General features: G+C 38.7%; 1 protein-coding gene across 1 annotated transcript in view; it reads left to right on the forward strand.

The window, feature by feature from the left end:
* LOC111147039 (citrate lyase beta like) overlaps window positions 1-22,526 on the forward strand; it is a 250,939-nt gene that overhangs the window by 213,667 nt on the left and 14,746 nt on the right. Inside the window, exons 3-7 of the mRNA XM_022502890.1 lie at window positions 1,050-1,238; window positions 5,173-5,274; window positions 7,047-7,140; window positions 8,466-8,633; window positions 13,185-13,309. Of these exons, the coding sequence (XP_022358598.1) occupies window positions 1,050-1,238; window positions 5,173-5,274; window positions 7,047-7,140; window positions 8,466-8,633; window positions 13,185-13,309 (678 nt within the window). The remainder of the gene's footprint in view (window positions 1-1,049; window positions 1,239-5,172; window positions 5,275-7,046; window positions 7,141-8,465; window positions 8,634-13,184; window positions 13,310-22,526) is intronic.

A 22,526-nucleotide genomic window follows, 5' to 3' on the forward strand; every position in this document is an offset into this window, starting at 1 on the left:
GCAGTGAGAAGGTTTAAAGTTTTATTAGTATCATAAAAACCCTTCCCAAATGAAACTACTTTTGATAAGTGTTCATTCTGACAATGAGAATTTGTTGAGGGCTGTTGGCAAGTTGAAGGAACTTGTTTTTGAAACTGAAATTGGCAGGAAGTAATGACCCCAAGTGCTTTCTTTCTCTTGACTCCAACCCCCAGCCCCTCAATGCGCTCCTTTCTCTCCCCACCCCCTTCCCCACCTTCAACACCCCAACTCAGAGCCAATAAATAACATGCTTGGTTTCATACAGTTTTTCTAGGGACAATTCATACACTGAAGCAGGCTTTCAACCTTTCAGCTTTTCTTAACTATGGAGCACAGACTGGCAAGTCAAAGGGAAAAAAATTATTTGTCTTCCACTTCATGATGGGATTTCTTGGTGGTATTTTTGCCTTCCATCTGAATAAGTTGGAGCTTTTTTGTACTGTGGAGTGTGTCATTTTCCGGGGAGCGCTCTCTTAATTGAATGTCAAAAATCAACTCATTTGCGAAAAATTTCTAAGTGACTAAAAAGCATGACTCATGTGGAAAAGAGAAAAACAAATCCTTATTTTTTCCCTCCTGTGAATATGCTGACAGACAAGACTACCATTATCCATGTGTTATGTAGTTCCTTATGTTTATTAAATGAGAAAATGCAAGTAGAAGTCTTAGAACCTTGCCTAGAGCTTAGTAAATGCTCAATAAATGCTCCCCGTGAGTTATTCTACCTTTGTAGTTGGAAAGCAATGCTAGTGAGCCAGAGCACAGCACTGGTTAAGAAGTGCACCAATGTGCATGACAGTGGCCATCACCTCTGTTACAGTCATCTTGAGTGAAGTCTGGAAATCAGTCTCCTTTCTGTCAGATTGGACAACTTATTTCAAATGCCATGTATTAGCTGGACAGGAAATGTGTAGATACAGTCATGGTGCTCAGACTCTGAATCTACTCAGGAGGTCCACAGTCCGTTGGATTGTGTTTCCTCTCGATGATAAATAAACTTAGGAGACACGTTTTGTTGACACCTATAGAACGAAGCTCGACTGAGAATAGTAAAAACTCTTGAAGACTTTGATCTGGGCCCAACTGAAAAGTGTGTGAGAGTCAACTCGGTGTCCAGTGGTCTGGCCGAAGAGGACCTGGAGACCCTCCTGCAGTCCCGGGTCCTTCCCTCAAGCCTGATGCTGCCCAAGGTGGAAGGTCCTGAAGAAATCCAGTGGGTGAGTAGCTAATGCTTTGCTTTAAAGACTCAGGAGCAGCTGGGAAGGAGTAGCAGAAGGCAGGGGTTCGGGTGCTGCACATTTTGAAAACGCATACACGGAGCAGAGAGAAAGGGAGCTGAGGGAAAGGAGGGAGGCCAAGAGACTCTTCCCTTCACACAAGGAGAGCCTGGCTTTACCCAGTGTTCGGAGGAACAACTCTGCCCTCGGGATGACGCTTCCGCTCCCTACTCAGACTTGCGGTTGGGCCAGAACAGCGTCCTTGGAAGCCTCACAAAGCAATCCTTGGAAACTGGCTTGCCCCGGGAATTGGATCACTTCTCTCGGGCCGCCAGGCCCTAACCTCCACCTGGAAGAGCAGGGAAGTAAATGGCTCCCACCCAGGTTCATTTGCCATCTTCATAGACAGCGAAAGCACATTAGCCACGAATGAAAAAAATGAACCTGGAGGAGGAGAGGGAAAGGTCACTCCTGAGGGCAACTCGGGGAAGAAACAGGAAGCTTTTAACTAGTGGTTTTAATTAGCACAGATATTATTTCCTGAACAGCTCTCTGGTCCGTCCTTTTTAAATTGCTGACAGGTGTGTGTGTGTTTCATGACAGACTTTTCAGCCAATAAAAACCTGACATGTCAAATTACTTAAGAAAACTTTGAAATGGGCCTAATTATACTATGATTGTTTTCATTGTTCAAGGAGGGGGAGGCTCGGTTTTATTTAGGGTTGCTCTGATTCTGCAGATCTCTGCTGAATAAAATACCCACCCGTTGTGCCACTCCGAGGCAGAGAGCCTGGGACGCGGCCGTGAGCGCGAACACAGTGGTGATTTTGACCCACGCCTGGGAGTATCTCGAAGGCTGTGGCTCCAAATGCAGCAGTGCCCCGAAGAGCTGTACTAGCAGAGGAAACGGCTCACCTTTTTCAGGCGTGTAGATGTGTCGAATCTGTACTTTCCAGGGCTGTGGTCGCCTGCCCCATGTGGCTACCGCCTGCTCCATGAGCGCTTGAAATGTGGCAAGTCCAAATTGAGATGTGCTGCTAAGTGTACAATACACATGGGGTTTCGAAGACTTTGCAGCCGCCTCCCCCCAAAAAGAATGTAAATTATGTCCATCATTTTTATATTGACCACATGTTGAAATGATAATATTTCAGCTCTGTTGGGTCGAACGAACATTACTCAAATGAAACTCACCTGTTTCATTTTCCTCTTTTAATGCAGCTACTAGCAAATTCAGAATTAATCTGTAGCTGCCATTAGTTTGCTGCTGGACAGCTCCATGTTGGCGTCTTCTGGAAGACCGCACGTTCAAGGCCCCGGGTTTACTTTCTAAACTGGAGTTCTTCTCCCCAAGGTCACCCCTCAGAAGCTGGGAGATACCAGTTACAGTCGGCTACAATCCCCGAGGCCTCCTGCCCCATTCGAATGTGTCTTAAATTGATTGAAATGGAATCTGAAGCCACTGTTCCCTTTTGGTTTCATGTTAATGCCTGTTTATCACCGTTATTACCCTTCATTTAAGAGGGGAGGACCCACCCCAGCCTTCAGCTACAGCTTCTGTTCGCTGTTTTTAAATCCTGGGATAGAAATAGGATTTCTAGTTAACAGAAGTCTTTTGGGCTGTTTATTTTTTCCTCTCCGTTTGTATTTATGTGAAGCATAAAACCCGGAGCCTGATGCACAACTGAAAGATGGGCTTCCTTGTTTCCTTTTGTGTGAGAATCTCTTGCTGGCCTTTTGTCGCTAGTGTGGGTTCTTGTTTGACTGGCACGGCTTATTGGACTATAACAAGCGTGACTCTGCCTCCTTTGTCGTGGGACAATTCTCCCACAAATCCCGAACAGTGTGCATTCTCCCAACACACTATTGGGTGTGCACTGGAATTGAAAGAATTGCTGAGCCCTGCTACTTCATCTCCTCCCCAATCTCTTTGTGATTTTTTTCCCCTTCTTTTCCTCCAGCCCCCTCCCCAGCCCCTCCACCTCACTGAAATGAACACTTTACCAGGCCGGAAACATTTAATCGTCTCCTTTTGAAAAAATTAATTGAAACTTCTCCACTAGTTACCTTTTGTGTCAGTACTTAATTCAATTTTTTAAGAAAGAAGGGGAGGAGGAGAAGGCGAATGGGCCAGAATATTTAATTTTTAAATGCCCCTGTTGGCTTAAAAACAAAAGGCATTAGAGATTTTTCTAAGAACAGGAAATATATTGTAAAGTACTTAGCTAGTTTTAAACTTTATGATTCTTGTAGTGACAACTATTATCACAAAGAATGGGACAAGTAATGTTGCACATTGGTTTTGTTTGTTTGTTTTAATGAGAAAAATAAGTTCTTCCAGTGCAGATATAACACCAAAACTGCTAATATTTCACTACCCATTTTCCAGTTTAAAAGTGATATAAGTTAGGTTTTATTTTCACTTTCTCGGAATAGTATACATTTTGTCTCCTTACATTGCAGCCTTCTCTTCTTTCTTGCTATTTTGGTTGTGTTCTTCCTTCCCTTGGAAAGTTACTAAGGAGGTGACGATGGTGGTGTCTGAGGAAGGGAGGGGCAGTGGGAGCAACTGGGAATAATTCTTCATTACTGAAAGCTGTGATTTATTTTAGGCTAATTGTAAAGTTACTGCAAATTGCTCAAAAGCTTTTTAAAGATCCCAGTGATTAGATTTTTTAGGGGGGGTGCTGCACAAGCAAGGAGGGGGCAGCTAAAAGGGGAAATAACACCTCTAATCCTGCTTCTGGTAAATAGGCTGCCAGCTTTTAAAATGAGTTTCCTTTCTATTAGTCAGAATATTATGCTAAGCCTTAAGCATTAGTTTTTTTATGTTGCCATAGCAGCCCTATTCCTGCAGGGTGGTGACCTGCGATGATTACAGTACAAAGCTTATAGGGTCTTGAAACCCCCTTTGAAGATGAAAAGTCTTTGATGGTTTATATTTATGCAAATCTCTTAGATATGATTTACCCAACTGAGACTGAATGGAGAGATGATTAAAATTCCCTTTTCCTTTGATATCCATTAATGGCTGAATATTCCTTAAATTTAAAATGGATATATATGTTTTCATCTTTATTTACAAAAATATCTTTATCATACCTGTGTGTGTGTGTGTGTGTGTGTGTGTGTGTGTGTGTGTGTTTATCTCCCCACATCTTATTAGATCTAGATAGACATAATAGATTTACAATTTAGAGTGTGGTGGGGTTTTTTTTCCCCCCTTTTGAAAGGGGGGGGTGGTGGAGATCTGTGCAAGAGCTTTTGTATGTTTCCAGATGATAGATTTTGGAATTTGGGCTACCCCACTGGCAGCACAGAGCTAGCTGTGAACTGGTCTCATGGAAAAAATTGGCGAGCTTTGGTCTTCAAAGAATTAAACTTCCTTTTTAAGGTCTTCCTAGGTAAGCTAAAAAATTATGAAGAAAAACCTACTGAACAAAGGATAATGGTGCTATAATGAATAATATGGGTTCCATGTAGAAGGCTGCTGTACAGTTCCACTGATGTCAGTGCCTGGTCCAAAACAAAAACAGAATGGCAGGTAGAGCAAGACTTCACTGTTTTGGGGACCTACCATTTGCATTTAACGAAGTGAAGGCTAGAGGTCTTAAGTAGATGTTTTCAAGGAAAGCATTTAAACTCCAGAATCTCTCTTTCCACTTCTAACTCCTAGGCCTCAAAATGCTCCTTAAGCGGGGAAAAAAATTATAATGCTTGGGGTTTTACTATTTAGTTTGGTGGGAACTTTGTTACCTGTTTTCTTTGGTCTTTCCTCCTGTTTTGTTTTGTTTTGTTTTCAATCTCTTTTGTGTACAAAATAGGTTGGGATATTACTTCCTCAGGCCAAAGACTTAAATACTACTTCTATGTCTACGTTTCGGTGATTGTACATTTTTCCCCCATTAATCACCTATGACACTTTTGATTTTAGTTTTCAGACAAATTTTCATTCTACTTAAAAGGCCGAAAACTTGAACAGCCTATGAATTTAATCCCTTTTGTGGAAACTGCAATGGGCTTGCTCAATTTTAAGGTAAGAGAACGTAATGTGACTAATAAGTTAGTATTTTATTTATTCCCTAAAGAGAACTTTTGTTCTCAATTTTGATATCTACTTAAAATATTTCTCTAGAAAGATTTATAGGCAAAGTAAACCTTGAGCACCATTTATTATCTGTAATAATCCAGGCGGTGAGCATCTTAGAAAACAAAGAAGCTAGCTTAGTAGCAAGGAAAAACTTCCCAATCCTAAATATTTAAGTGAAATATTTATATATTCCTATTTTAATGAAATAAACATACGTAAACATATGCTCTGAATTATTATATTTATAGATGAAATGTACATGAAAATATCTTTTGTTTCCCTTCTGAGTTGACGTTCAGTTATTCTTTTGTAACAATTGCCTTTTATTGGGAAATTTTCTGGCCTCTTTGTGGCAACATTATCCATAATGTCTAGTATGTACGACTGCTTTTGTAGGTTAGTATACACCAGTAATCTGTAATATATTATTTCAATTTGCCACATTAGAACGTGCAGTATTTCCTGATATGCATTCAGGAAGATGAGCTGAACTAAGTGTTTGCCAGCAGTGTAGGGCTGCATTCAACCATTTATTTGCCTTAACGATTTCATGGCTAGCTTGTTTTTTCCCCTTTATCACTGATCATTTAAACTGTTTTCCAAAACGTGTCTCACATTTCACCTGACTCCAGAACATCATTGCAGCGCCCTGTCTCAGAGGGCAGAAGGGAAGAAATCCCTAAAAACAAAGAAAAGAGATAGTTGAAAACTGCCCAGAGAGATACTACGTGAGTAAGCGCTCCGAGAGGAAACTTTGAGACCTACTGGACCATGCAGGAGGGGCAGAGTGCATATGTTCAGGGAGCTGCTTCGAGCCTCATGATCAGCACATTTACGCCACTGACCACAAATTCTTCCAGCCTGCCCCGTAATTCTGAGATATAATCAAAGCATATCCCTTAGATGTGACTAGATTCAGACAATGATTGAATTCTAAACTCCACGGCACCACATTATTCCATATTATACTTAGGAGCACTTACAACCCCTGAAATTAATCAACGGTGTCCTCTCCCGATTTTCAGGTCTTCCCCACCCACATACATTAGCATGCTTAATCTCCACCTCGGTAGATTGAGTTCCCCACGACTCAGTTACCTAACATGTAGGACAGATGTTACAAATCACATAGAAATATTTTCACATAGAAATATAAAAGTTGCCAATGAATACATCTTGAATGACTTGTTGCATTTTTATTTGCCCCTCTGGAGTTGTAGATTTTTGTATTGACTGTCTTTAATCCTGAGACCATTTACTAGGAAATCCTGATCCTAATGCAAATAATCCAATTAATTTGATTTAAAAATTCTTTCCTTCTCTCCTGTGGTTCTATGTTTATTGTTTGAGAGTCTCTTAAAACAAAAACAAATTTTGGAAAAAAGAGAAATAATGTACAGTACGATCAAAATGAGTTAATTCAAACTTTCTCTAGAAATTAGATGAACTGTGATTCGAACATTGTTAACTGTATTAATATATATTTGTAACTGTATTAATGTAATCCATGAAGCAAAGCAAATCTATACAACGTACTTATCTTGGACAATATTAAAAGCCTTTCAAAAGAGGTAAATTTAGGCTGCATTTTAGGACTGCTAGTTTGCTTTCAGCCAAACTGTGTTAAGAGTTGTATCTTTCTGCTACTGAAATACACCATGCTGTTTCTCTCTAAACTGCATTTCTGTGAGATTTGGTTCTGTTCTGCTCTTTTACAGGCCGTGTGTGAAGAAGCACTGAAGACCGGACCTCAAGTGGGTCTTTTCCTAGATGCAGTCGTTTTTGGAGGAGAAGATTTTCGGGCCAGCATAGGTATCAAACACATTTCTCTCTTTTTCAATCTCTGTGTGTGTGTGTGTGTGTGTGTGTGTGTGTGTGTGTGTGTATTTTTTCTTTGCCCCTTCATGAATGGACATTTACATGACAATATATATTTGCCAACCATGACAATGGTTCTTCTGAATGGGCAATACTTTCTGATAATTTAGGGCACCTCGGAGCTGTCCTGCTTCTAGAATACTGTATTATTACTTCTCTTCGTTTATAAAATAATAAAAAGCCTGTCGCAACCTCAGATGTGTTGGGGAATATATGACATCTACTTTGTTCATAGTGAGTATAATATGTGAATAACCTCTCCGTTGCTTAAATAGTTTGTTTTCACATCAGTCTGAGGGCTATGTAGGCTTCTAACACAAATAAAGGCAATTTTACATTTTAATGAATCATTTTCTATATTAAATGTAGTATCCAAATATTATTTTAAACAGATCTTAGATTCCTCCTAAAATACATGTCAGAACTCTTATTAAATATTTATTGAGATAATATGTTTGTTTCCACTAATCTTCCCCATCCCTTGGGCACTCTGCCTCTGGTCTTACTAGTGACTCTGGGCACACCTAGAAAAGAGGCCAAGTCCACAAAGCATTTGCAGAACCACAGTGCCAGTGGCCTGAAGCCTGGAGCTCTCCCTGAGCAGTGTCACGGTCCAAATACAAACAGTGACAACCCACACACACCCGCCCCTAGGGGGAAAGAAAAGGAGCTTATTTTAATACCAGTCTTTCCAAGAGACTTTTGTGTTTCCGACAGTTCAGTGGACACTTTCTGCCTCTTTCAAAATGAGTGCCCTTCCGTTTCCCCAATTTCTTCATCCCAACCCTGAAGCTGTGCTCTTTGGCTCAGAACCTTAGTTATGGCAGGGCATGGCAACCACAGCACGTGAATTTCTGGGCTCTGCAAGAGAAGTTAACTATTTCCTTGCCCAGCTGCTTGGCCACCTTTTGTGGTGCCGTCTTTGGACTGATACTTTCCAAGCAATGGCTAGAAGGAAAAAAATCTACCAGAAGTAATTGGTGACCTATCAAGTCATTTGTGGTTGTATCTCCTGAGATGCAGGAGGGGCCCTTTCTTAACCCACACACAAGTAATGACACTGAAAGGTGCCTTCCAAGATAAACAGACACGTAAGTGACTTAACTCTGCCTCCACATATCCCTCTCTTTGTTTATATTAGAATCATCATTTTGCTGGGGAACAATTCCCAGGTCTTTACAAACCGAGTTTTTACAATAGGTGGCTGTGTTTGGTTTCCAGAGTTCATGTCTCCTTTTTCTGTCCACATCCCATTTCAGGTGCAACAAGTAGTAAAGATACCCAAGATATTCTGTACGCCCGACAGAAGATTATCGTTACAGCGAAGGCCTTTGGTCTGCAGGCCATAGATCTGGTATACATTGACTTTCGAGATGGAGAGGGGCTCCTCAGGCAGTCAAGGGAAGGAGCTGCGATGGGATTTACTGGTATGATTCTTGATGATATCCTAGAAAGCAGTAGCGAAATTAGCAAACATTCCAGAGCCATATATCTGATAGACTTATTCCACTATTTGAAATGTGGAAATGTCATCTAGGGTAAGAACCTACTGAACAAATTGTGTTTTCCCTTGGTGGTGCAACTCAAACAATGAAGCCTTCGTTTTATTTCCTCTTTACATTAGTTACCATTTTTTTTTTCTGTCTTCCTAAGTATTCTGGTTTTGCTGACCCTAGAGGAGGGATGAGGTTATTAGAGAAGTGTTTTTGAGTGAATTGCTGTAAGAATTTGGGTTGATGGGGAAAAGGAAGATGTCCTCAAACATTCAAAATATTCATTTCTGAAAAAACTTTGGTGATCTCTTCTTTGATTTTTTTTTTTACTACTCATAACTAGTTTTTTATTCTTCTGCTACTTCAAGCTCCTTATTCTTCTCCCACCTCCCAGTAAGTGTCTATGCACCTGGCGACACCTACGGGCTTTGGCTGGCACTAAGATCAGCGGGTTTCCCTCAATCCAGTCCTGGAGTGCAGGCAGATATCTGTTGATTGGTGTGTCCGATCACTCAGATCCCCAGGAGTCCGGGGAGCAACCGAAAATTGTGTTTTTGCAACAGAAATCCATTTTTTTCAAAACCACAATAGGATTCTACACACAAACACACATCCATAGTTGAGAGCATACACATACACACACACACACACACACACATACACGCAACCATAGATAAGAAACACCATAAGCTCTTTTATTCTTAGTTATTCTTCTGCTACAAGTTCTAAGAATATCATGATCAGAAATTAACTCAGATAATAAGGAAAAGAGACAAACATCTTTGCTGTCCCTTTTGTAAATATTTTTGAAATATGTCCAGTTGGGGATTACTGAAAGAATTATTTCTTAAAATGACCTTAAATGTAAAACTTAACTTAGTAGACGGTGGTTTACCCCCAAATAAAATTAAACAACTTAGGAAATTTCAGTATTATGTTAGACTTAAATAAAGTTCTGACAATTTGTTTTTGTGTCTTCAACAGGAAGAGTTAAAACAAACTGTGATCACCCCAAATTTGTTTAATAAATAAATGAGTAAATAAATGTGATCTCTTATAGGGAAATATTTTTCAATCATCTGAAATATTAATAAATGAATCCTCCCCACATTTAATAGTGACTAAGAATGAAAGAGTCCTCTCCTGGCCCTGAGGTTGTCCTTGTCCCCGTGGCCTGTTACACCTGCCTCTTTCCAGTGACCAGTTAGGGCATAGCCCAAATGGAAAAGTTGGAGAAACACTCCATGAAATCTATCTAATAGACCTCGATGTTGTTGGTCTAAAATGTGTAGCATTGGCTGCCAAGCAGCCAGATGTTGCTGTGAAATGGGCACTAATTCAATAAAAAAAAAAAAAAAAAAAAAAATTGAAAACACTGAATTGATGCTGGCCTGTATCATCATCACTCAGTATAACCTGGGTGTCCTCAACTACCTCTGGGGTAAATGTTTGCTCCAGAGCTTATAAAGGAGTTTGAGAATTTCTCCAAGAAACAGGGCTGAATTAAATTGGTCCCTAATTCAATCGCAGAAGACAAGTTACTTCAAATCAGATTTAAATTTCTAGACTGTGCCCAACTCAGCATGAGGAGCTTATGGGCTTGGCACTATTGTTTCTCAACAACAGGGAGTATTAAATCACACACACAAAAAAATGGAAGCAGGGGGAGAATGGGGAGGCACAGAGGGTACAGTGCCCATTATATATTCAAGTGAACAAGTCAGTAAAGTAGGGAGCTATACTTCATAATCATTTTGCAATTTTTAGAAAGGTCTTTGTTGTCCCAGTTATATTTCTACATACCAGTAAAAGGGAATTAGTCTGGTAATAAGATATGAGATTATTTGTAGTATTTTGAAACAATAAGGGCTTTGATTATTTTAGACCCAGTTGTGATCTGTCTGTCCTAATTATTTGTCATTTAATTGCCATAACTTGGGCTCTGCACAAGCAGGGAGGAAAGCAAGGAGGGAAGAAGAAATACGCACCCACTCTGAAGCAGGTGGTTGGAAGTTTTAAAATCTAATGAAAGTATCGTGTTACCCCTAACACTGATGAGCAGCACTCAGTCTATGCAAAAGGATTTTCTCTACTTCTAAAAATTAATACATTTTTTTTAATGAGTTGTAGTTTTTTAAAAGTTAGCCATGCATCAAACAGCACATTATGGTTTCTCTTCTCCGGTCATTATTTCACAGGGCCACAGTCCATGTGGATTGATTTTAAATCAATACATTGGCCATACAAGTGGCTATTAACATTAGGAATTATTTTTCTAAAAAGAAAGCAAAACTAAATCTTGGAATAAAGCTTCAACAGCTGACTTGGTCATCACTGCATGCTGAGAAGAAAGATGATAAATTTGAAGCCCTATAGGTTTTTTCTTTTTTGCAGTCTTTTGTAGAAGACAAAAATGACACCATCATACAGTCACCTAAAAGACTTGACAGGTATTGATTTAAAGCACGATATATCAAGTGGTACTGTAAAAAGGATTTCATGGTCATAAATTTTAATGTCTTCCAATTTTGCACCCTCAGTAACTTGCCAATAACAGCCCTTCTGTATAAAATATTTGCTTCACTCCCACATGGGCATTAAAGTCTGACATTCTGTTGTTGGGATATACAAGAATCAGCCACAGAAAACTTCGTACATGGATGTTCATAAATTTCTAAAACTTAACACATATCCTAAAATTAGCCTCACTACCAAAATACAGGTACTTGCAGCCATCAGTGCTTTCCCAGTATTTCTAGATGGTTTATGTTTCGCTCCTCAAGTCATAGTGTCTGTACCAAGATGTTCCCGTGAAATCTGGCTTTTTACACATCTATGTAAATTATGAACATAAATTATAAAATTCAGGTCTAACAATTAGTACAAAATGACTACCAGAACTGACATCCTTTATTAATAATATTGTAACAACTATTAGATGACTTAAATGTAATTGCAGCACCTTTTGAAAAAAGCTCTCATTTGTCATCACTGATATTATTTGTTCCCTGAAATTATGCCTCAGTTTTAGTATATGTGCTGCCGAAATGAGCACAATTCCTCAAATAATTTAAAGCATCTTTATTTGTATAAGGCTTCAAAGTTTTATTAGTATGCTGATAGATTGGAATCAAGTAACAGCAAGGTGAAGGTGTTCTAATTATGCTACTGTAAGAAAAGATATTGCTATATTGATCCATTTAAACTCTTTTGCATGAAATACTCAAATTTTTTTTTACAAATATTGGGGGTTTTTTTCCTACTCAGTAGAATAATGACAGTAACAGGAATTGATCTTTTCTAAAACATCAAGGGTATAATTTGTACTGGCTAAATGTTAAAACTATTTCAGAAGCAAAGCAAATTGATACATGGACAAATATATCTAGGAGAGCAAATTATCATTAAGTGCACATTCATTTTTAAACAACGAAATATGTCCATAATTTTATCATGTAATAAAATATAATCTCATCATTATTATAACATTAAATTATGTTGTATTTTATTAATGACCTGATTCAATTTTACACTTCCCTGATTGTTAAATTGTTTCTTTTAATGACGGCATGATTTCACAGAAGCCTGTGAGTCCTATGTTTGTGTAGTGTTTTTCTTTAGGATCTTAAACTCCGAAAAGCAGCAGAAAGCTTCTCACTACAGAGATAAGCTTTCTTCTGGGGTATCTAAATATCTATGTAAGAGGGAAATATTCAGTCTTCTTCTTTTTCTACAAGAAAAAAGGGAAAACCTGGTTATGTTTTGGAGTAGAGAAACTTTCAGTAACTTTTTTATTTAAACATTCTGAAATGGAGTAATCTAGAGACCACTGTGTTCAAATCTGCCTTCTGTTTCACTGTACTGAGTAAAATTTTTTCATTGAAATCCAAATTTCTGTTAGTGGTTAGAAATGACACACTGTATTTGTCTTAAAGAAAGAAAATTAAATATATTATATGATTATAAGCCACTATTTGATATTAATATAGTTGTAACATCTGTTTCTCTAAGCTTTACGGAAACCAACAGACCACTTCTAAAAGAAACCATGGCAGGTGGGATAATGGTACAAAAGAAGCAAAAGACAACTTGTAAAATTTGAAAGAGTTAACATATAATTTTTTTGTACTTTAACTCAAAATAATCACTCTAATTTGCAGATATTATCCTTTAAATTTCCAGCCAAAGCATTAGCCAACGAGCTGCCTAGTTAACCCACCTGTAACTAAAAATGAGAGATTATCTGCACTAAGGTGGCATTTCTATAGGATCAGAAACACAATTACTCCCATTCTTCTGTGTTTCTTAGGTGGTATTCTGGAAAAGCCTGCCAGATTGCAGTTACTTTCTTTTTTAAAAAGTTCTACAATAATGAGTTATTTTACATACAGTCTGTGAAGCATTAGGAGGCTTTCGTGGTTGAGACATTTTGTTTGAACATCTGTTTGTTGTTTCCTGTTTCCGGTGTTATTAATCTTCTTGTAGGTAAGCAGGTGATACACCCTAACCAAATTGCGGTGGTACAGGAACAGTTTTCTCCTTCCCCTGAAAAAATTAAGTGGGCTGAAGAACTGATCGCTGCCTTTAAAGAACATCAACAATTAGGAAAGGTAAATGTTTTGTTAATGCCTTGGGTGAAACTGGTGTTTAAAATACTGTGGGGGGAAAATATAAACTAGATATCGTTTGAGTCGTTTCAAAAACTCATTGCGTTGTAAGGGGGAAGGTGGGGGGAGGACAGCATTCATCAGGGAGAAATTCACTTAAGGTAAATTTGCCCTTCCACATTGCTGAATATTTCACTACCTGGTCCTCAAGTCGCTCTATAGTTTTTCTTTTCATAAACTATATTGGCAAACCTTTAAGAAAATAGAAGTCTGTTTAGTTTTTCTCTATAGACTCCAATGCAGCATTCATATGAAAATAATTTTAGATCAAAGCGAATGCAAGTTGTAATGAAATAAACACAGTTTGATCAAATGGTTCTTGTGGAGAGAGGAAATAAATTTTCAAGTTATTTTAATTCGGGGGCAAAAATGTAACAAAAAGCTCCTCCGGTTTAATCATTTCAGAGTGGGAGGCTGTGTATGTGTTTGTACCAATTTCTGGACCTGAGATTTGGATAGAATGGAGAGCAAATTAACACTGGAGTACGGTTGTTCCTAATTTAGTGCATCATTGAGCCTCGCGTTTCCTGCTCTGTGGGTTTCTGCTATGTAAATATTGCAGTGGTGATGCGCAATCTGTCTCCACTTTGTGCCAGTAACACTTAAATTAGGTGTCGCCTGAAGGAAGATTTTATGCTAGTAGCAGCATTGTCAGTTAATTATCTTAAAGGTTATTTGCAGTAATACCGTTTGCCTCTTTGTAAGGGAACGGGGAAAGTTGCATTTATAAATCCATCCTAGAGGTACTATCTAAACTCAGCCTAGTTACCGACATAAGGAGTGAAGTTTTAATACCTGCGATGCAAACGGTCTTGGGGAAGAAAGAATGCTGAAACATTACAGCCCCTTACAGGGGGGAGGGAAAAAAAAAGACAAAACTGGCTTCTGTGGTGAACTGGTGACATCGATGTGAGAAGTGTCACTCGCACTTTTCACCGGCAGTATAAACACCTGAAAGTCTCAGGACTTGGGAAAGTAGAAAGTAGGTCACTCCCTCCCCATCATTACAGATACCTGCCTTCAGCTCTGACCTTGCCTACTTGCTCACCCTCACACACTCACAGGCTCGTCTTTGCACAAACTGGCACTTAAAATCAAAGGGCAGAATATGTGACATTGGAAACATCCCATTTGGACTTACACTAGTTTCTGAATAAATAGCATTCTTTCATTTTAAATCAGGAGTGGCTGTCAGAAAAGCACTGCAGTGATTTGTTTTGAAAATGACATAGTTTTAATGTCCATTTCTGTATCTTGACTCCAAAACCCAGCACCTCCACGAATGAACATCATTATTTACCTAAAGAGCCATATACTTTTTCATTCATACATGCAAATAACTCCATCCACTCCCCTGTCCTACCTGTGCCTCCGCACACACTAAATGTTCTCAGCCTCTCCTTATGTCAGCCGATAAATACTTCCTATTGAAATGATAAACTGAGGCAGAAGGTGGGCCATCAAAATGGCAGACTGAGCAGCGTTCTGGGCTGAGCCACCGCTGCCTCCATTAACCGCCTACACCGGGCTTCACATTGAATAACATCAAAGGATCCCACTCAGCATGGTAAGCAGCTAGGAGTATGGACGAGGTTACTGTAAATTTCGGGTAGCCAGCAAACAAAATTCAACGTAGAAACACACTCTTTTGCTGGCATTTTTTAAGTTCTTGAATGAAGGAAAAAACACTTTTCCACTGTATCTTAGAAGTGTTCCTGAGCAAAATCATTCCAAAGTGTCCTTGCCTTTGGATGATGGCAACATAAATGTTAAATTCAGAACTGGCTTTTTTTTTTTTTTTTTTAATAAGAAATGCTGTCTTGTTGGGGCATAAGCTTTCACAACAATGTGGCAGGACAGCTTTTCCTAACACAGAACCACAGAAATTAGAGCAGAAGGGAGACTCACCATTAGGTCATTTCCTCCCTGCCCCATTGGTGTAGGTTTGTTTCCTACAGCAAATTCTCCTGGTGCTTTGTCCAGCAAGGTTTAAATGATTCAAGTAATGGGGCTTCCAGTGGGGACATATGGTTATTTTATCCAGTTCGCATGTTTCTTTCACTTTGCCTATAAATTGGCTGGTCACAAAAATTGGGTCTGCAGGTAGGTGACTCTGGGTTTTGAAGGGTCTTGGGGTTTAAATAATGTGTGTTCTGTTTGTAAAGATTTAGTATAAATAGGTTGCTCAATTGTATAAAGTATCGCTTCCAACAAACTTCTAATCTGTTTTATTTCAATTGTGAATCGCTGATGAAAACATACACCCTCGGATACTTTGTCCAAAGCACAGGTGACTCAGTCAATGATGGTAAACTGATAGTTTGTGTCCTAGTGAGACAGTTACAAATTTCCAAAAGACCTTTGTTCCCCTCCGATGAAAATTTCATTCAAGTAATGTTTTTAGGTAGAAATGACCCAAGAAGGCAAAATTATATATTTTTGCTTTTTTCTTCTTCTGCTCCCATCTTAAATTATATTCTGCTCTAAGACCAGAGGTATAGCTGAAGTTCACAGGTAATGCTAGGTCCTTTGTGTTTTCTATAGTGACAATAATTAGTATTGTCGTGTAATAATAATAATAACAATATTGTAATAACAGTAATTATTATAAAAAATGTGATACCTTTTTTCCTGTTCCTACCAAATAACAAAATTTGTGGGAATACTTAGATCACAAAGTAGATTAATTATTGGAGAACTTTGGTGTCACAGAATTTTTTTTGTTTCATTTATATTAGAAGTTTTTAGGAAATAAAGTCTGATGCCCTTTAATCTAATGTCAGCTTAAAAAGTACTTTACATTAAGAAATAATAATCTGCTCATATAATCTGTCACTGTTTGGCAGATCATGGTACTTGTGACTGCTTTGTTTCAGGAAACTATAGATACTTACAGGCAAAAGCATTTTGCCTGGCACAGCAGTCCCCACTAATAAGAATTAGGCTATCAGTTGACATTAGGGACTCAGGGTCATCTTCTCTTATTAAAATCTGTTGGAAAAATCTTAAACATTTCCAATACTCTATGCTCCTATTTTAATTCCCATAAGCTAAAATATGTCAAACTTAGCTGACATCAGTTGTGAGATATATATCTGCAATATTCGTCAGACTTGTGTTTTTCTCCAGTCCTTCCAGAAAAATATATTTTGAGATACAACCTGCATGTCATTAATAATTTTAGCTTCAAATTATTTGGTAGGAACTTTAGCCAGGATAAATCACTTTCCATATGATTTATTTTAAACCTATAGAAGGTTTTCTTAGAGGTTAATTTTATTTTTGATGTCATCTTTTCCATAACAGTGGTGATTCCACTATTTGTAAATTCTCCATTCAGAATTGAATTTAGTATTCCTTCTTAAAAATGGGATTTTTACAGTTCTTTTTTTATCAACTTGAAATTGTATATAGTAGGAAAATTGGGTAACTGAAAGGAAAACATCTCAAGCAAATATTTAGTTAATATTAATATATATATGTATCAGTGGAAACTATAACTTACATATAAGTACATATAAATATTTATGCAGTATATATACATTCATGTATTATGATACAGTATATTTTTTTCAAGTTTCTATTATAAACTCAGTGCTTGTTTTTTCCTCTTTTTTTATTCATTTCTTCTTGGCAAAAATGACAGCTAAAGAAAATGATTGATCAGTAATCCTAAGATATTTTAATATAAGAATTTAGCATTTCTATGTGGAGACTAAAAGAAAAATGTGAAAGAATAGCAAAGTATATTACATGTGATAGATTTTAAAGGTACTTTGCTAGAATATTCCTGTTTTTTGCAGTATCTGACTACAAATACAGCTTTGCTTCATTTTCAGTTTTACTCATATCATTATCATTTGGCTCTCGTTTTACTTTTTCAACATTTTTCATTTGTTACAGCTTCACAAACTATCTAAAAAACCAAGGAACAGGAAATGTTCATCTCTAAAATCTAGGTTCAATTAACAATTATAAAGGTCAAAAAACAAGGTCACTACTTGACATAACAACTGTAAATATCACTGAAACGTTCTAATTTCACTCGTGAGAAAACCGTAGAGCAAATTAATAAGTTTACATTAATAAGCAAATCCTCTACTGGAACATAAACTGGGAATTTATATCTTAATAAAGAAAGAGGGGCTTTTTTCCCTAATGGAAGTCTTTTCATCTAGAGAATTACAAAGGATAATAACCACCCCTCCAAGAATTGAAAGCAAATTATTTTCATAGGTATCTGATTGCTGCTCATACACCTTTCATTTGTGTTTGTGCAGGGCTTTACAAAAGAAATACTGTTTGGGCCAGATGGCCTTCTAGAAGGCTCCCTGAGAGAACTCAGAAATCTCTCTAGCCAAAAATATTGTTTCCGCTTATTCAAGTGCCAGAAATCCCACTGCCACTCTTTCACGCAGATCAAATAAACCATCTAAAGATTTGGTTGTTGTCTTTGTCGGCTGAAAGGGTTGATTCCACTAATAGACAGCAGTGTACCCTCCCACACCCAAGCATCCCACCACCCACAGCCTTTCCCCCCTTTATTTGTAAGCAGGAATACTAAAATCAGAACCGAGTGATTTCTAGTGAAAATAAAAACTGAAGGGGCACAACTCTACTTTTGAGATCCTCGGTTATTACATTTCCCCCCTTTATTTCCTTGTTCCTTTAATATTTTTAGAACTGTATGCCATGACTTTAAAAAGTCAAATTCGTTACAAAGCTGAGAGTGCCAGTGAGGAGGACGTCGGGGTTGATCTGATTAGCTACAAACTGCTGATTTCTAAACATTTAAAGTAAGGCAATGCAATTCTAGTGCCGATATATCCTATTTCACACAGTTTTAGTGGCAAATGGTTCAGTACTAGAGGATAAGAAATTGTATATATAGGTTAAATCTGATCTTTTCTAAAGCTGTTTGCTTCATCCTTAATTTATAAGGATCTTAGGGATATTTTAATCAAAGTATTTCTATTCTGATTTATATTCTCAGGACCTTTTTTTGCTCAGTTGTAACTCTTTTGGTTGGGATAAAATCTCAGAAATTTTCCAGTTAAATCCTTTCAGTTTACAGCTTAAGACAATGAGACTCAAGAAGGGTTTAGAAGTTACCTGTGGCCACTCACGGCCAAGGTGGTGGGAGAGCCCCTACCAGCATTCAGGGTTAACTTTGTAAATAAAGATGTGAACAGTTAGCATAAATGTGGTCTCACTTGGGTCTCTGTGAACCCCACACTAGTGACCAAAACTAGATAGAGCCTTAAAATTGTTCAGTCACAAACAAAATGTGAATTTGGTTAGTTCAGATTAGTACCTTTCTCTTAGTCATACATTTTTTTTTTCTTGCATGAGCAGAAAGCGATGAGGAGGGAAAGAGCACAGAGTATTCGCACGCCTTCCCAAACTTCCCTGCTATGATTCCCCACACGGCGCCCTCCTTCTCAATTCTGTCCTGCCCCAGAAAGACTTCTTGGCTCCGATTACTGCAAACCCTGCTCTGTTTTATTAGTCATCATCCGTTCGATCTCCCCGCGTAGATTGGAAACTCTCCGAGCTAAACTGGGAGCCTTTGGCAAAGAGGCCGTATCTAGCCCCTAGCTCCATTTCATCTCACTCGAAGGACAGGTTCCCAACGTCCTGTGTCTCACTTGCACCTGTGGTTGTGCAAAACACCACGGCTTTCAGTGTCTTTCATAGCAAGATCCAAACAAGGGCCATGAAAGGATGGTTTTACTCTTTGGACATCTTCTCTCGGTTTTTTCTTCGTACAGTATTTCTCCCTTTTTGTATGTGCGAGTCTGGAGGTGTGTTTCTCTGTGTGGCTAATCGTTCCTTCCTCGTTTTCCTTTCCATGAGTTCTAACTTGTTTCCTCTTTATCTCCCTTTCCCCCCACGTCATCTCCACACCCCACCACCATCCATTGCCTTCTCTCCTTTAGCCGATTATAAGAAGTTCAGAGCATTCTTTGAATTTTTTGTTGTACTTATTAAAGACTTTGTAATTCTTTTTATATTAAAAGCAGGCAAATGGAATTTTTATTTTATTAAAAAATGTAAATCAAGAGTTTCTATAATTCTTTTTTTTTTTTTTTCATTTAGATTAGTGGGCCTGAATGCAAATAAAGTAGGGAAATTTCTCACCACTACCCTAGAGAGTAAAGAATTCCATCTTCTGAATCACATACTTCCCCGCAGCATCTTGGACGGAAATAGGTATACAGTATGCATTTAGTAAATACTATTTGGCCAACTAGTTTCTAAATTTCTGACAGTGTCAGAAGGAAATTACTCGCTCTGCTTTTAACAGTTTATATCATACTGACCTTTTGTTTTCTTCTAGAATAAGTGAAAAAAACGTTTCACCAGTTATTTTATCACTGTTCATCAGTTACATTTAAAAAATTTTTTTAAATTTAAAGTGACTTTGAACTAATGTTAGTTCATTTAGATGTGTTCTCTAAAGGAAGAAAAAGCTGATGGTATATAAAATAGAAGACATTTAACATTATCGCTCTTAGCTGCGAGCTGCTTTAAAATGACTTACATTCTGTGCTTTTCTCATAGGCAATACCGGCTTAAATTAGACATGAAATACTCTAAATTAAATAAAAATGTTTACACATTTAACGCGATGCTAAAAATAAAAATATTTTCAAATAAGATTTCTGGTTTAAAGAAAATCTGAGTGGAAGGTGATAGCTGCAGAACTCTCTATGATTACTAAAAATCAACCAATTATACACTTAACAATGGGCAAATTTGGGGCACCTGGGTGGCTCAGTGGGTTGGGACACTGCCTTCGGCTCAGTTCATGATCCGGCTCAGTTCATGATCCCAGGGTCCTGGGATCGAGCCCCACATCAGGCTCTCTGCTCGGCAGGGAGCCTGCTTCCCTTCCTCTCTCTCTGCCTGCCTCTCTGCCTACTTGTGATCTCTGTCAAATAAATAAATAAATCTTAAAAAAAAATGGGCAAATTTTATGGTATGCAAATTATACTTCAGGAAAGCTATTTTTAAAAAAGCAAAATTAAGTACATCTAACGTGCTAGCAAATGTGGAAATGCCTTAAAATTACAAGATGCTTATAAATCCAATTGTTTCACCTCAGTAGGTAGCTTTCCACATGGCATACTTTTTCCAAATTCCCTTAGCAGAAGATGCTTAAAATAAAGACTTGTCTGTCCCTCTCTCATCATTCTGCCTGTATATTTTTAAAGATAAATCTTGCAGCCTACATTTCATGGCCTCCGAGAAGAACTTTCGCAACAAGGGCACCTTTGGTCTCCCCTGTCCATTTGTAAAGTAAGGATGGCTCTGATCCACTGACATCCTCCATCTGGGCAAGTGGACACCTTGGGATGGGTCACATATTAACATAATTGACCCAAACATTCACCTCTGCTCTCCTCCCTACTGTCCAACCACCTCCGTCTTCCCTGCCAAATTCATCTCGCAAGCCTTCTACTGTTTCTTTTCTTCCCTGGCCCCACTTCCTAAAACTGTTGTTGAAGTCCCCAAATAATCTTACCAGTGGATAACACAAGTGTTTCTATTTCCTGTGCAGAGCTAAAGCTAAATGACTTCATGCTTGCTTTTTAAAAAGCAAAATGTTAATGAATGTCATTTTATATTCACTCAGTTTCCACATCCCAAGGAATTTCCTCCTTTTTATAAATGCATCAGGACATGTGTCTTTGCTAGTAGTCTTCATTCTCCTGCTCTTGGTGCCGGAAAGGCTGTCTTCCTGTTTTACTCCTTCCTGCACTGTAAGTGATGCTCCCATTCAGATCACCTGCATTTGATTGGTATCTCCTCAGCTGATAGTCTAAGCTTTTAAATTATTTTAAATGTATTGGTCTTCAAATACTGATGCTGTGTCAGATTATATATAGCGCCTGAGTCTAGTTTCTTAAAGGGACAATTCAATCTATGATTTATAGTTTAGAGGGGGCAGGAAGCTTTAGGCATGAGTTAGCCTCTACTCATTGCATCTTCAAGAATGTTGATGGTCCTGGGGCTCCTGGGTGGCTCAGTCGTTAAGCGTCTACCTTCAGCTCAGGTCATAGTCCCAGGGTCCTGGGATTGAGTCCCACATCAGGCTCCCTGATCAGCTGGGAGCCTGCTTCTCCCTCTACCTGCTGCTTCCCCTGCTTGTACATTCGCATGCTCTCGCTCTCTCTCTCAAATAAATAAATAAAATATTTTTTAAAAAGAAGAAGAAGAATGTCGATGTCCCTCAGAACCCTTAAAGCTACTCTGAAATCACAAAATCTTGTTATAATTCAAATTCTGTGCTTCTCACTGCACCTTTCTGTGCTAAGTGGAATTAAATCCTCGCTGGCTAACACTAGCACTGGCAGTAACAACAGTGATCATGGTGGTGGTGACAGCAGTCAGGTAGAGGTCCTGGTAGCAGTGTCAGGGGACACAATCATAGCAGTGGTGACAGCAAGGGTAGTGTAGCAGTTGCAACTCCCCATGGACTGAGAGCCTGTTCTGTGACAGGCCATTGCATGCATTCTTTTATTTAATTCTCACAACAATTCTGTAAGGGAGGTATTTTCATCCCCATTTTACAGGTGAGGAAACTGAGGTGCAGGGAAGTATAACATTGTTTGCTGGGGGTCACCCATACTAGGAAAAAGCAGAGCTTAGATTCAAGGAGGTAAGCCATTCCACATGGTCAACAGCTCACCTTGGGCTGCTGTGTCATTAGTACGGGCACTGAAATTCTGATAGATGACGTTCTGTGGCCTTTGATGGGGAAGCCCTCTAGAGCCTATATTCCTAACCTCTGCGTCAAGGGGCCTTAAATGGAAAAACCCGGAGAAGCAAGACCCTTTCTCTTTATTTCAGCCGCAAGCTACAGAAGACCTCAGAATGCCCATCCTAGCAAGTTGCCTATTTCTGTTGGGTGGAAAGTCACAGAGGGGCTGCTTGGACAGGTGATCCTTGGTGTCCTCTTGGGCCGCTACGGACTTGGCCAGTGGAACTGCCCCAACCAGGGCCCTGCCTTTCATACCCCCATTGATGGTTCTGTGCTCTGAGTTTTTATAGTCTGAGAACTACAGGGGAAAAGATGGGAAGGATAAGAAGGGAGCTTCTCCAGGCTCTTTCACCTTTCAGAAATTGGAAAATAAATCTGACAGGCTGCAGGATT

Source organism: Enhydra lutris, unplaced genomic scaffold (assembly GCF_002288905.1).
Source record: "Enhydra lutris kenyoni isolate GAN:26980312 unplaced genomic scaffold, ASM228890v2 scaffoldscaffold15, whole genome shotgun sequence".
In the NCBI taxonomy this organism is placed as follows: domain Eukaryota; kingdom Metazoa; phylum Chordata; class Mammalia; order Carnivora; family Mustelidae; genus Enhydra; species Enhydra lutris.